This window comes from Oryza glaberrima, chromosome 4 (assembly GCF_000147395.1).
Source record: "Oryza glaberrima chromosome 4, OglaRS2, whole genome shotgun sequence".
Classification (NCBI taxonomy): domain Eukaryota; kingdom Viridiplantae; phylum Streptophyta; class Magnoliopsida; order Poales; family Poaceae; genus Oryza; species Oryza glaberrima.
In genome coordinates, this window is record NC_068329.1 from 23,399,507 (window position 1) to 23,411,192 (window position 11,686).

An 11,686-nucleotide genomic window follows, 5' to 3' on the forward strand; every position below is an offset into this window, starting at 1 on the left:
TCTTGTCAATTCGGATACGAAAAGAATATGTAGCATGGTAGCCGTCTGGGTGGCTTACCAGCAGCTTGACCTGGGTATTGGGGGATGACCCAAACTATCAAAGATTGGTGGGAGACTCTAGCTAACACGGTAGGGGTTCCTAAGAGATGTTTGCACACCCACATCCTTCTCATAGTTTGGGAGATATGGAAGGAAAGGAACCAACGAATCTTTCAGCACAAGAAGGTCACGTTATCTTTGCTCTTCGCCAAGATAAAGGCAGAGGCACGGTGGGCGATGGCAGGAGCAAAGCATTTGCAGGACCTTCTGCTCCTCCATGTATAATATTTAAAGTGTAAAAAGTTTTTCACTTTTCTTGTTCCTAGGGGACTGTTTTTTCTTCCGCTATATTCAAGTGTTTTCCCTTAAAAAAATAACTATAAAATTTATCGATGATCCTACAGGAAAATAAAAGGTACTCCATACAAGTGATAATAAAAACAGCAAATTAGCGATCACATGTGTTCATCCTAATGGAAATGGAGGGCGTTTGCCCTTTGATCAAAAAAAAAAAAAAGTGTTCATCGCACAGCCCACCAGGAAACACGGTTCCAGAGTCCAGAGAGCATACAGACGTGGTGGGCCCACCGGCAGCGGAACCGTGTACACGTCACACACACTCACACGAAGGACGCCTCCTTGCCGCCGTCGAACAGCGCGCCCGTCGGCCCGCCGGCCGGCAGCAGCGCCACCGCCACCACCCTGCTCGCGCCTTCCTCGGGCGTCAGGAGGCCCGAGTTCCTGGTCAGGTCGGTCTTCACGTACCCTGGGTCCACGCAGTTCACGCGCAGCGCGGGGCGCTTCCTGGCCAGGATCCTCGCGTACGCGCTCATCGCCGCCTTGGCCACCTTGTACGCCGAGAACTCCGTCGGCCACCCGCGCTCCGCCACTGCGCCGGCCTCGAAGTCTCTCACGAACATGCCCAGCAGCTCGTCCAGCCTCTCCTCGCTGAGGCTGTCGGCGTCGTTCAGCTCTCGCTTCAGCTCCTCGTTTGTGAAGAACTGCATACAGTCATTTGTATCAGCGGTCTGGGATTGCAAGAATAAGATTGGATCGTCAGAGATCAATGGGAATCCGTTACTCTTAGCAGCCCGAAGCTTGATGCGACGTTAACGATTCTTCCATCGGAGGAGGATTGCAGGAGAGGGAGGAGTGCTTCAGTGACATTCTTCGTGCCATAGTAGTTCGTCTTCAGGCCGGCCTTTGCAGCGTCGTACGTCTGTCGGCAGTTCTTCCACATCCATTCAATTCTCTGATGCCCATCCATGCCGCTGAACTGCACCACACAACAACGAATCAATGAGACGATGAACCCTGTCCACTGTCCAGGAGTAAAACGCACGCAACTTTTGGTCCTACAGGCGTTATTACGATGACATTCTGGCCGTCGATTAGATCGACTGCTTTGCTTAAAAGCAGATTTGCTTAGAGGCAGAGCCGTGGTTTTCAGCACGTACGGTGGTATATATGCAGGTAACTGATAGTCTGATACTAGTACTAACCTTTTCTTCAGTGGGCAGCAGACCAAAAGATGGATCGTCAACGGGCACAATCCCACCAACGGCGGCATTATTCACCTGCAGATTAGAGCATCCAGCAACCGGTGATCATGTCAGAAGCTCAAAAACCGTATGAGAAAAATCTGCAAACGAAGACAAGATAGCTTGCCAGGACGTCCAGCCTCCCAAAGCGGGACTCCAAGAATTCGGCTAATCTGGCGATGCTGGAAGCGTCCGTGACATCCAGCTGGTGGAAGATGACACTGGAGAGCCCCAGCCCGTGGAGCTTCTCGACGGCCGCCGCGCCCTTCGCCTCGTCCCTGGCTGTCAAAACGACGGTGGCGCCGTTGCCGGCCAGCTGCCGGCACACCTCCAGCCCGATCCCCTTGTTCCCGCCGGTGACTACAGCAATCCTAGCATCGGCAACCAAACTGAATTGCAAATACTAGTACGTATATATCAGTATGCATTCTCGCTTAGCGGCCAATGGCCATTACTCAAAATTATAGAAAGTGGAGCTCAGATTCTAGTAAGATGTCCTAGTCCTACACGTACGGCAAGGGTCTAATTAATCTCTCAGTGGATTCACAATCCTTATACCGGATCAAAATCCACTCATGACTTCATGAGTGGTATCATTGAATTTTGTAAAATCCGTTGATAAACCAATAAAAAGAAGATAAAATCTGGATAAATTTTGTTAAATATCTAAAGATTCAGTTTTTTTAATTTGAATGAAAAACGAGTGATTGCGTTTTCGATCCTATCAGAAAGTTCGGATTCTACCGAAATAACCCCTTACAGAATGACAGATATCAGATACGGCGCATGCTAATATGCTGCTAATGCTAGTATGCTGCTACATACCTTGTGTGCGTGGAACTGAAGATGGTTTCTTCCATGATCGGGCAAGTCTAGCTCCAGCAAGAAGGTACTAGTAGGAGAGCTCCAGCAAGAAGGTAGGAGTAGTAGGGGATGGTTTGCTGGCTAAAGTACGGAAATGCCGGAGAGCTATCATTAATCGGGGAAAAGAAAATTGGTAGATCACATCGGATATTTGATCCAAGGTTGGAAGGGTTTTCGGATACGAATGAAAAAAAAAACTAATTTCATAACTCGGCTGTAAACCGCGAGTCGAATCTTTTGAGTCTAATTAAGCCGTCATTAGCATATTTAGATTATTGTAATACTTATAGGTAATCATGAACTAATTAGGCTCAAAAGATTCGTCTCACGATTTCTATACAAATTATGCAATTAGTTTTTATTTTTATCTATATTTAATGCTCAATGTATGTGTCCAAAGATTCGATGCGAAGTTTCGGGGAAAAAAAGTTTTGGTAACTAAACCAGGCACAAATCGTCAACTAGTAGGAACATAAACAAAGCAAAATGGAGATAGGGAACGATTTCTTTTTCTTTTTAATCCCCAGGATGACAGGATCTGCAGACCGTGTTGGCAAGTTCTGACCGTCCGACGCGTTTGATAGTTTGATTTATTAGGTGGTGTCTGGATCAGGTTTGGATCCATGTAAGATCGAATATTTACCCCTAATTAGAAATATTAAACGTAGACTAATGATAAAACCTATTCCATAACCTTGAATAATTCAGAAGACAAATCTATATATTGAGCCAAACATAGACTGAATTATTATGCTAATGATGGATTAATTAGGTTTAAAAAATTTGTCTCGCGAATTAACTCCCACTTATGTAATTAGTTTTATTATTAGTCTACGTTTAATACTTCTAATTAGTGTCTAAACATCCAATATGACAGGGATCCAAACACTATGACGTAGGGCCTGTTTGGGTAACTTAAGATTCTGAGAATCAGCTGGTTGGTAGCCAGCTTCTGAGAATCTGAAAAAGCTAGGAAACCCAGCTTCTGGCTTCTAATTCATTTTCTGGATTCTACAACTAAACTTCTCAGAATCTGGACTAAAAACAGAACTGTTTAGGGGAGTTTTTGATTCTGGGAGAAGCTACAGCAGGCAGCAGCTAAAAGCTCCCCAAACAGGCCTGTAGTATAGGGTAGAGCTGGGAGCCTAGGAGATGGTCCCAGGCTACATTGGGACAATAGATAATTGTTTCTTTTAAATGGCTAGGAGTACATATTTTAACTTTGATCGCAATCTATAACTAACAAATATTAGAAAATACAATTTTTTGACAATCCAAATTATTCCACTAAACCTTGTTTGAAAAAAAGGACATTCAACACCCAAACTTATCAAACCAAACGATTAACCCTCAATACTGTTTCGGACGTTTTTGGAATGAGATGGCACACTACATGGTGTCAATTGGTAATCACTGGCAGGATTTATATAGTTATGGACTTAAGAAATGGCTAATGGTTTAGAGTGGTAACCCATAGATGCCTAATGGATTGGAGTGGTTTGGGTTACTGATCGAGCTCGTTGATTTGGTTTGGGTTAGTTATGGGTTTGATTTTTTTCGTTTAGAAAGTTATGGGTTGGATTTTAAATTAAGTAAATTACACAAGCGGTCCTTAAACTTGTAAGCATATTTCACCTAGGTCCACAAACTTATAAAGCGGGTATCGAGGTCCAACTTGGTTATTGTATCATTCCGGTCCAAAACCTTGTTTGATTGTGATCTTGCCTACGTGGCATATCACATGGAAGATGACATGGCAAAATTTCCCCTTTCTACCTTTTTTTTTCCTCCCCTTCTTCTTTTCTCTTCATCCACATCTGGATGTTGGTGGAGGCGACAGTGGGCAAGAGAGAGAGAGTGAGAGATGGCACTATCCACTAGAGAAAGAGGGAGGCCGCCCCCATCTCTTATGCTCGACGACTTGGTAGGCACGGAAGCGGAATCCGCGGCGCGAACTCACCGCCCATGGCCAACAATGTCATGAGGCGCCATGGTGGTCCTCCATGCTCGACAAGCTCGGTAAGGGAGGCAATGGCGGCCAGCCTCTTGGAAGACGGATGGTTTAGGTGAAAGAGAGGGGTGCGGATGAAACGACAATGGCAGTGGCAGAGGCCCTTCCTATTCCCCTTGCCACCGCCATTTCCCCCATTTCCGCGGTGCAAGCTAGCTCTGCTAGGTCGCCACCGTCGAGGCCCTCAATTTTCCCATCTCTGCTGCACGAGCTAGCTCCGCTTGGGTTGCCCCCATCACCTCCTTCACACCGGCTAGCTCCGCTTGGGCCCTTCCCTTCCACTGCCAGCCAGAGCGAGTTGGTTGTTGAGGTGAGCGCCCCGTGCATCGACGGCCAACAGTTGTAGCGAAAAGAAAGGGGAAAAGAGAACTTCCGGTCGTTGCCGCTGCTTCTTCAAATCGACGAGACAACGTCGGCCCGGAGAAAGAGGCACCAGCGGTGAGGTTGGCCAGACGACGGAGTGGAGGCTCAGGGCCGGAGTCGATGACAGCGACCACGAGTTTCCCACCCTCTCCCTTATCTCCACCTCGAGCTGTACTTGACGGCAACCAGGAGCTCCCCGTCATTGTCATTGCTTCTTCAAATCAACTAGACAACGTTGGCTATCGGGGAGGCCACCTCATCGTTGCTTCTTCATATCCGGCAGACCCCACCTCATTTCTGGCTCGGGCCGAGGTGGTGCTGGCCATGCAGATCGATGTGACGAGGCGGGGTAGCGCTGGCAACGGGGACGAGATGGAGCCGCAGCGAGGCCGCCTCGAGGTTCGAGGCAGAGCAGTAGCGACACGGTCTCGAGCTCTTCACCATCGCCTCCGCTTCCCTCTTCTCACATCATGATAGCCGCCGAGGAGGCCGTGGGGTGGCAAGTGAGTGGATCCAAGAAGTGGCGCACAACCCCTGGGTGGAGTTCACTAGGAGCTGGAGAAAGAAGATGAACGATGGAGGAAGAAGAGAAGAAGGATAACAGTGGAGGAAGAAGCGAAAAGAAGGGAAAAAATGAGAAAATGAAAATTTTGGTTCTCTCCATTCTTAAATATAAGGCGCAACTATCATTAAAATATGATATCGTTTTTAAGTAACCATTAAAATATTATGTAAAACATGATAACATTTGGATATAAAATACTCTCCCAATTCCAAAATATAAGTACACATATCGCTAACACAAAGACTAAGAAATTTTCTGGTTTGGATCACTCAATAAATTCAATGCATGTAACCGATAGGATTAGAGACATTGAGAGTGGAGTATTTAAAAGAAAACAAATTAAGAAGAGGATGGGGTCATGGGGTGTTAGTTAATTGCATGTATCCGTACGTGACTTGTATTATAAAACATAAAAAATACATGATTGTGATTTATATTTTGAAATAAAGAGAGTAGTAATCAACAACAGGTATTTACGGACGGTGATAGTAAAAATTTGTCAGTGCTGTGTAGATGGGCGAAAAGTTGGTGCTATGAAGACATTGGCCCCCCAGTCTTTATCTCCTATTCAATGGCTACTGCCGAATGTACCACACATATGGGTAGAAAACTGAGCTGCTGGCACCATCAGTATTCACCACCACATAAATTGCCGGGGGTACATTTCACCATTCACCACCACAAGAAACACCGGAGATATATATAGTCGTCGGTCTGGTTTTCTCAAAGAAGAGAGCATCAGCTGCATCACTGGTCGAATCAGAAACTTGGTGTGGATCGAAGCTAGGCATTTGTGCATCTGCTTGTACGGCACAAAATGGAAGGAGCCACCTCCAGCCTCCGGAGCCAAAGGTGCGTACGATTTTCTTGGTAGAGACACTGTAATCGGGAGCCATGCATGGTAGTAGTACTAGTAACACGATCTGCTCTGCTTTGTCACTGGCGCACTGCCAGCGCCAGGGTTGCTGTGGTCACCGGCGGCAACAAAGGGATCGGGCTGGAGGTGTGCCGGCAGCTGGCCGCCTCCGGCATCACGGTTGTTCTGACGGCCAGGGACGAGACGAGGGGCGTAGAGGCCGCCGAGAGGCTCAGAGGGATGGGCCTCTCCAGCGTCGTCTTCCATCAGCTGGAGGTCACGGACAGCTCCAGCGTTGCTCGGTTGGCTGATTTCTTGAAGACTCGTTTTGGCAAGCTAGACATACTGGCAAGCTCTCCTTCTCCTTGCTCGATCGATACAGGCATACAGCAACTACTACTAGCCTACCGCTACTCTGCTTCGGACCTGACCAGTGACAGAGAGGAGATGTGCTCTGTTTTGCAGGTGAATAATGCCGCGGTTGGCGGGATGGAGTACGCCCAAGGAGTAGATAACAACGAGGAACAGGTGAGTTCACGCATGATTCTTTTTTTTTCTGGATTATGATTTGCCATTAAAATTTTGTTCATCACCAAAAAAAAACACTGAATTGGCTCCAGCGTAGAAACTGCTTGTAAGTTGTAAGTTGCACTGAACCAAGTTTATTTGTTGACGCGTGCAACAGTTCGTTGGCATGGATGTGCTTCAGAGACTTCAATGGATGCGTAAACAGGGACGGGAGACGTACGACACTGCAAAGAACGGCGTGCAGACGAACTACTATGGCGCGAAGCATGTAATCCAAGGCTTACTGCCTCTGCTGCTGTCCTCCTCCGAGGGGAAGATTGTTAATGTCTCGTCCGCCTTAGGACTGCTAAGAGTAAGTTTCTTCAAATCGATCGTAACACATTAAAGCAGGATTAGATCTAAATCGATCGAGTTTTCCTCCCTAATTTCCCGTTTACTCCCGATAGAGTAGTTCCTCGGCAACGAGGATCTGAGGAAGGAGCTGGACGACATTGACAACCTCACCGAGGAACGGCTGGACGAGGTGCTGGCCAGCTTCCTGAAAGACTTCGAGGCCGGCGAGCTGGAGGCGCACGGATGGCCGATGGGGTCGGCGGCGTACAAGGTGGCCAAGGTGGCCATGAACGCGTACACGAGGATCTCGGCGAGGAAGCACCCAGCGCTGCGCATCAACTGCGCGCACCCAGGCTACGTCAAGACGGACCTGACCATCAACTCGGGGTTCCTGACGCCCGAGGAGGGCGCGAGGAACGTCGTGACGGTGGCCCTGCTGCCGGACGGCGGGCCAACCGGCGCGTTCTTCGACGAGGGCAAGGAGGCGTCGTTCGTGTGATGACGGCGAGGCCCAAGAAATTGAAGAACATGGTGCTTGATCTTGGGCCAGCGTTAGCGCAGTGAAGTTCGGGCCTGAAGCCCTGAATCCAGGTGTTGCTAAATTATGAACTTGTTCATTCTGGGAATAAGTCTATTTTACTTCTGATTGAATCGTCTCTCTCAACTCCAACTCCGCTTCATGAGTTGAGTCTATAGTGAAGTTGTGGAGCTGCCTAAACTCAGCTCCATAACTCTAGTACATTTTGTGAGAGAGCCAACTCCACTTCTAGTTTTGGTGGAGCTGAAACTTTTTGGCTGAGCTCCAACTCTAGGAGGGGTGGAGCTAGAGCTGGAGCTGTGCCAAACAGGCCCTTAGAAAGCGATTTCGGCCTACATTGCAGTAGTATTGTGTGAGCCTTCTTAGCAGAGACAGCACCACAACAAGTAGGCTGATCTAATTAGGCCTTTAGGCCCACATGGTATTCGCAGTCATGCCAGATTGGATTGAATCGAACGAAAGCGGGGTTCAGATTGGATTGAATCGAACGAAAGTGGGGTTCGGAGAACAAAACTCCGTCGCCCAAAGCAGCACAAGCTCTATCCCAACTGACGGCCACGACACTTCAAAGTCACGATGGACAAATTTGATCCGATTGCTCTGAGTCACCATGACCATGTAAATTGATCCTTCACCGTTCACCTAAACGCGGTTGGTGAAAGAGACTCCGATCTCGGTTTTTTTAAAAAAAGAAGAAGACGACTCCGAGCCTGCATTTCCATGGGGTCGGAGAATAAAGCAGCAGTATGTCCCAATGTTGTGGAATACGGTATGCGGATGTTGGACGGAGAGGGTACCGCTAAACGATTAATCGGAATTTAACGGAAATTTAATGTTTGCAAATACACGTACGTAGTTGATAATAGTTTGCCTCTTTTAGGAGGGGAAATACATGATATGACATTAACTTTGCATCTATTTGAGAATTTTTTTTTCTTCTCGAGACCTATTTGAAATTTGAACAAAAGATTAACATAAGATCTTGGACATCATATTACATTTGAAAGAGGATTAGATGGAAAGAACATGTTGCTGTGAGCTGCGGGAAATTTGGAACAGCAAATATACAACTATATGCTAGAGAACATAGTAATGGGTTGGATTGCTGTGGGCTGGGCCATGTAATAACGGTGATTATACTGTCGATTAGTCAGAAAACTAGTCACTAATTATGGGGTTTACGCGTTCTTTGCCGATTAATGAAGCCCGTATCACCTTGTCCTGATGGACTGCTCACCGTTTCCGAATTAACGGACGTACTATCCGTTTTCCACAACACTGGTCTGTCCTGGACTCCTGGTCCGCATACCCAACTGATGGCACATCGATGCCTCTGTGGCGTACTCCCTCCATCCTAAAAATACTCAACTTCTATAATTTGAATTTTGTCCCATAAAAAACTAACTTCTATAATTCTACCTACTCTCAGCGTATAAAATAATAAGTTTTATCCCTTCAATACCCTTTACCTACCTATTACTCTTACTACTATTTTTGATGATTAAGGGTATTTTAGTTATTCTTTATCTCCACTAATTTTTCCTTAGGATGCTAGAAATGGATTTTTTGTGGGACGGATGGAGTACGTCAGATGACAAGGATACACATACACCAAGCATACGAGTACGAGTGAAAGACCAGCGCCAAATCATGTTGACATGTTGTGTCGTCGCTCGCAGATTATCAATGGCTACACAGTGTACACCCTGGTTACTGCATGGCTGATATTAACTACCACGCCGGAGAGCTGACGGCGGAGGAGGGTGCCAGTAGCATTGTCATGGTGGCCATCTCGCCGGCAGGTGGGCCGACAGGTTTGTTCTTCTACCATAACCGTCGTGTAACCCTTCAAGTGAAGTAGTTTACTGAACAATGCAGACGATTATCAGTTTGTGAAAGCATCCCGTAATATAATTTACTTTCTATTACGTTTGTTTAGTGTTTTGTGCACATCAACGGAGACGAGGATTAAGACTCAATTAGCAGGGTAGCTAAAGAACATGATGTTAGAAGGATAAGGTTGCTAGGAAGTATGATCAATTCGTAGTAGTTACAGAAATTACAGATTTTTCACAGGAGGCTGGCAGTCAGTCGCATGCCATTGTTGTCAACCTGCCATTTTCATGAGCCTCCTATGAAACGAAGGCGTACACTTACAGCTTGACAGACTACTCGCACACAGGGAGGATCACGAGCAAAAAAAGAGGAGGGAATAAACAACCGTTGCAAAATTAGTAAACAGAAACTCCAGAGATCCGTGTATCACCGTATGTGTTTGGCTCGTTTCGTCGTCCTAGTTGTCCTCTCTATTTTCGTCTGGCGGCGGCGGCGCCGGTTGCTCTTCGGGCACCACTTCCGGCAACACCTCCTGGGACTCGCTCTTCTTCTTCATGTGATTGTAGCTCCCTTTCTCCATGAACAGCTGCCCGAAATGTATCTTGCAGTACAACACCCCGTTGAGCGCCGCGTAGGAGGAGGTGGTCAGGATGCAGCCTCCATGAGAGCACTTGAAGCAGCTCTTGTGGTATGACTCACCTTCCAAAGTTAGCTGAATAAAACAGGATAGCGTGGCGTCATATTGTCATTTCCAAAAGTAACATGCAGAAAATTAAATCATTTATTCAGAGGCAAATTAATTGGGCTGTAACTTTTTCTCTCTTTTTTCACTTTATGTCAGTTGATGGTTTTGCAATTGGAATCCATTATGGTTCAGAAAGTTCAGCAGTGTTGACATTTGTGAAAGAAGCAGAAAAGGTTCATGAAAAACTAATGGGTTTCTCCAATGGAAGTGGGAGGTTGGGTTAAACCTTCTGACGTTTCTTACAGAATTTTCATTTGAGTAAAACAGCATTGCAGCGTGTACCTTTTCTAGTGGGTACACTGTTTTCTGGCAGGCTGCACACTTATCCTGAGTTCCAGAAAACGCTGAACATATCTTGCTTGGGGCCCTTGCCTGTGCAAAGCATTTGGTCCAGTTACCACAGCTGGACAAGAGAAATGAAACAGAGAAATGCTAAAAGGTGACAGTTTCGCGGGTCTACTGTACCAGTTCCTTGTCTGTAGATCTGCAACCTGATCAAGTAACACAGTAAACTGTCAAGATCAATAAGCCTTTTTGATATGAAACCAAACCTCTCTACCCGCAGTACATTACATTACCTGGCGCGAACTTCTTGGAGAAGCTCCCCGTCTCCTTGAAGAGCTGCTCAAAGTGGGTCTTGCAGTAGAGGACGCCGTCCATGGACGAGTAGCTGCACATCTAAGATCCCACACAAGTTAATCAACGTGCCTCTGCCGCGCGCGATCACAATTAACCATGTGAGTTACGATCGATTTCCCACAGGGAAAAAGAAAATCTGGTGTTGTTGAGCGTTACCGAGAGAATCCCTTTGCAGTGGCTGCACTTGAAGCAGGTCTTGTGGTACGGGACGCCGTCGGCGGTGAGGAGGTCGATGAAGTGGACGGTCTTGTCGCACGCCGTGCACTTGTCCTGCGTGCCGGTGAAAGACATGGTGGCAAGAGACGACTGTCGACGATCGACGACGCACGCACGCCCGCCCCCTCGCTGTTCCCTCTCCTTCCGGGGCGCGAGGAGCGAGTTGATATAGACGAAACCGCTCCAACGGGGGGCTCCCGGGGATGGCAAAGGAACGGGAGCGAGCATAGGGGGCGGGCGGTCTCTGCGCCGCACAGACTTCGTCAAGAAACGCTTGGTTTAGAGGGGAAGTGGATTTTAAGCGCATGCATGTGTTCTCGTTTGTTGCATGTGGTTTTCAAACAGTACTGGAAAACTAGGTTATTGTATCGGATTTTCCTCCGGCCAACTTGTAAAATCAAATATAGTACATAGGGGGAAGTATTATTAATACCCAGATGTAATTACACTCAAGTATATGCACGTTGTATAATTAATTAATTAAAATTTTGAAAAAAGAATAGCAAGATATGTTATGATAATAATATAAGTTAGACATAAGCATGCAACTACAAATTTGATCTACTCTTCAAGAAATAAAAATAATAAATTTTATCTGCATTCGCTGTTAAT

The 11,686-nt window shown here is 46.7% G+C and overlaps 3 protein-coding genes across 5 annotated transcripts; 1 reads left to right on the top strand and 2 right to left on the bottom strand.

Annotated features, from left to right (window-relative positions):
• Positions 1–455: 455 nt before the first annotated feature.
• LOC127771955 (salutaridine reductase-like) lies at positions 456–2,545 on the bottom strand. 2 transcript variants are annotated; one of them, XM_052297916.1, is made up of 5 exons: positions 2,406–2,545; positions 1,708–1,951; positions 1,542–1,616; positions 1,121–1,315; positions 456–1,040 (listed from the first exon to the last, which is right to left on the bottom strand). In XM_052297916.1, exons 1-5 carry the CDS (start codon positions 2,438–2,440, stop codon positions 660–662), a joined length of 930 nt encoding a protein of 309 aa, XP_052153876.1. In that variant the 5' UTR covers positions 2,441–2,545; the 3' UTR covers positions 456–659. The 2 variants fall into 2 exon arrangements, with proteins under 2 accessions (XP_052153876.1, XP_052153875.1); XM_052297915.1 differs by having other exon boundaries at positions 1,708–1,969.
• A 3,517-nt stretch (positions 2,546–6,062) lies between these two features.
• Positions 6,063–7,744, top strand: LOC127771956 (salutaridine reductase-like). Of its 2 annotated transcripts, XM_052297919.1 has the most exons (5): positions 6,063–6,235; positions 6,338–6,587; positions 6,705–6,767; positions 6,925–7,119; positions 7,219–7,744. In XM_052297919.1, exons 1-5 carry the CDS (start codon positions 6,201–6,203, stop codon positions 7,597–7,599), a joined length of 924 nt encoding a protein of 307 aa, XP_052153879.1. In that variant the 5' UTR covers positions 6,063–6,200; the 3' UTR covers positions 7,600–7,744. The 2 variants fall into 2 exon arrangements, with proteins under 2 accessions (XP_052153879.1, XP_052153877.1); XM_052297917.1 differs by lacking the exon at positions 6,063–6,235 and having other exon boundaries at positions 6,246–6,587.
• Positions 7,745–9,597: 1,853 nt separating this feature from the next.
• LOC127771394 (LIM domain-containing protein PLIM2b) lies at positions 9,598–11,302 on the bottom strand. The gene is made up of 5 exons (XM_052297297.1): positions 11,015–11,302; positions 10,798–10,897; positions 10,685–10,710; positions 10,502–10,591; positions 9,598–10,186 (listed from the first exon to the last, which is right to left on the bottom strand). Exons 1-5 carry the CDS (start codon positions 11,300–11,302, stop codon positions 9,932–9,934), a joined length of 759 nt encoding a protein of 252 aa, XP_052153257.1. The 3' UTR covers positions 9,598–9,931.
• Between the last annotated feature and the right edge of the window lie 384 nt (positions 11,303–11,686).

Coding starts and splice junctions, on each gene's coding strand:
- LOC127771955 (XM_052297915.1), bottom strand. CDS start 2,440: ATGGAAGAAACCATCTTCAGTTCCACGCACACAAG. Junction 1,970..2,405: donor TTCAGTTCCACGCACACAAG/GTATGTAGCAGC, acceptor TTTGCAATTCAG/TTTGGTTGCCGATGCTAGGA. Junction 1,041..1,120: donor CAAGCTTCGGGCTGCTAAGA/GTAACGGATTCC, acceptor GACTGTATGCAG/TTCTTCACAAACGAGGAGCT.
- LOC127771956 (XM_052297917.1), top strand. CDS start 6,282: ATGGTAGTAGTACTAGTAACACGATCTGCTCTGCTTTGTCACTGGCGC. Junction 6,588..6,704: donor TTGGCAAGCTAGACATACTG/GCAAGCTCTCCT, acceptor TCTGTTTTGCAG/GTGAATAATGCCGCGGTTGG. Junction 6,768..6,924: donor TAGATAACAACGAGGAACAG/GTGAGTTCACGC, acceptor CGCGTGCAACAG/TTCGTTGGCATGGATGTGCT.
- LOC127771394 (XM_052297297.1), bottom strand. CDS start 11,302: ATGCTCGCTCCCGTTCCTTTGCCATCCCCGGGAGCCCCCCGTTGGAGC. Junction 10,898..11,014: donor ACTGCAAAGGGATTCTCTCG/GTAACGCTCAAC, acceptor GTGGGATCTTAG/ATGTGCAGCTACTCGTCCAT. Junction 10,187..10,501: donor CAGTGTACCCACTAGAAAAG/GTACACGCTGCA, acceptor TGTTTTATTCAG/CTAACTTTGGAAGGTGAGTC.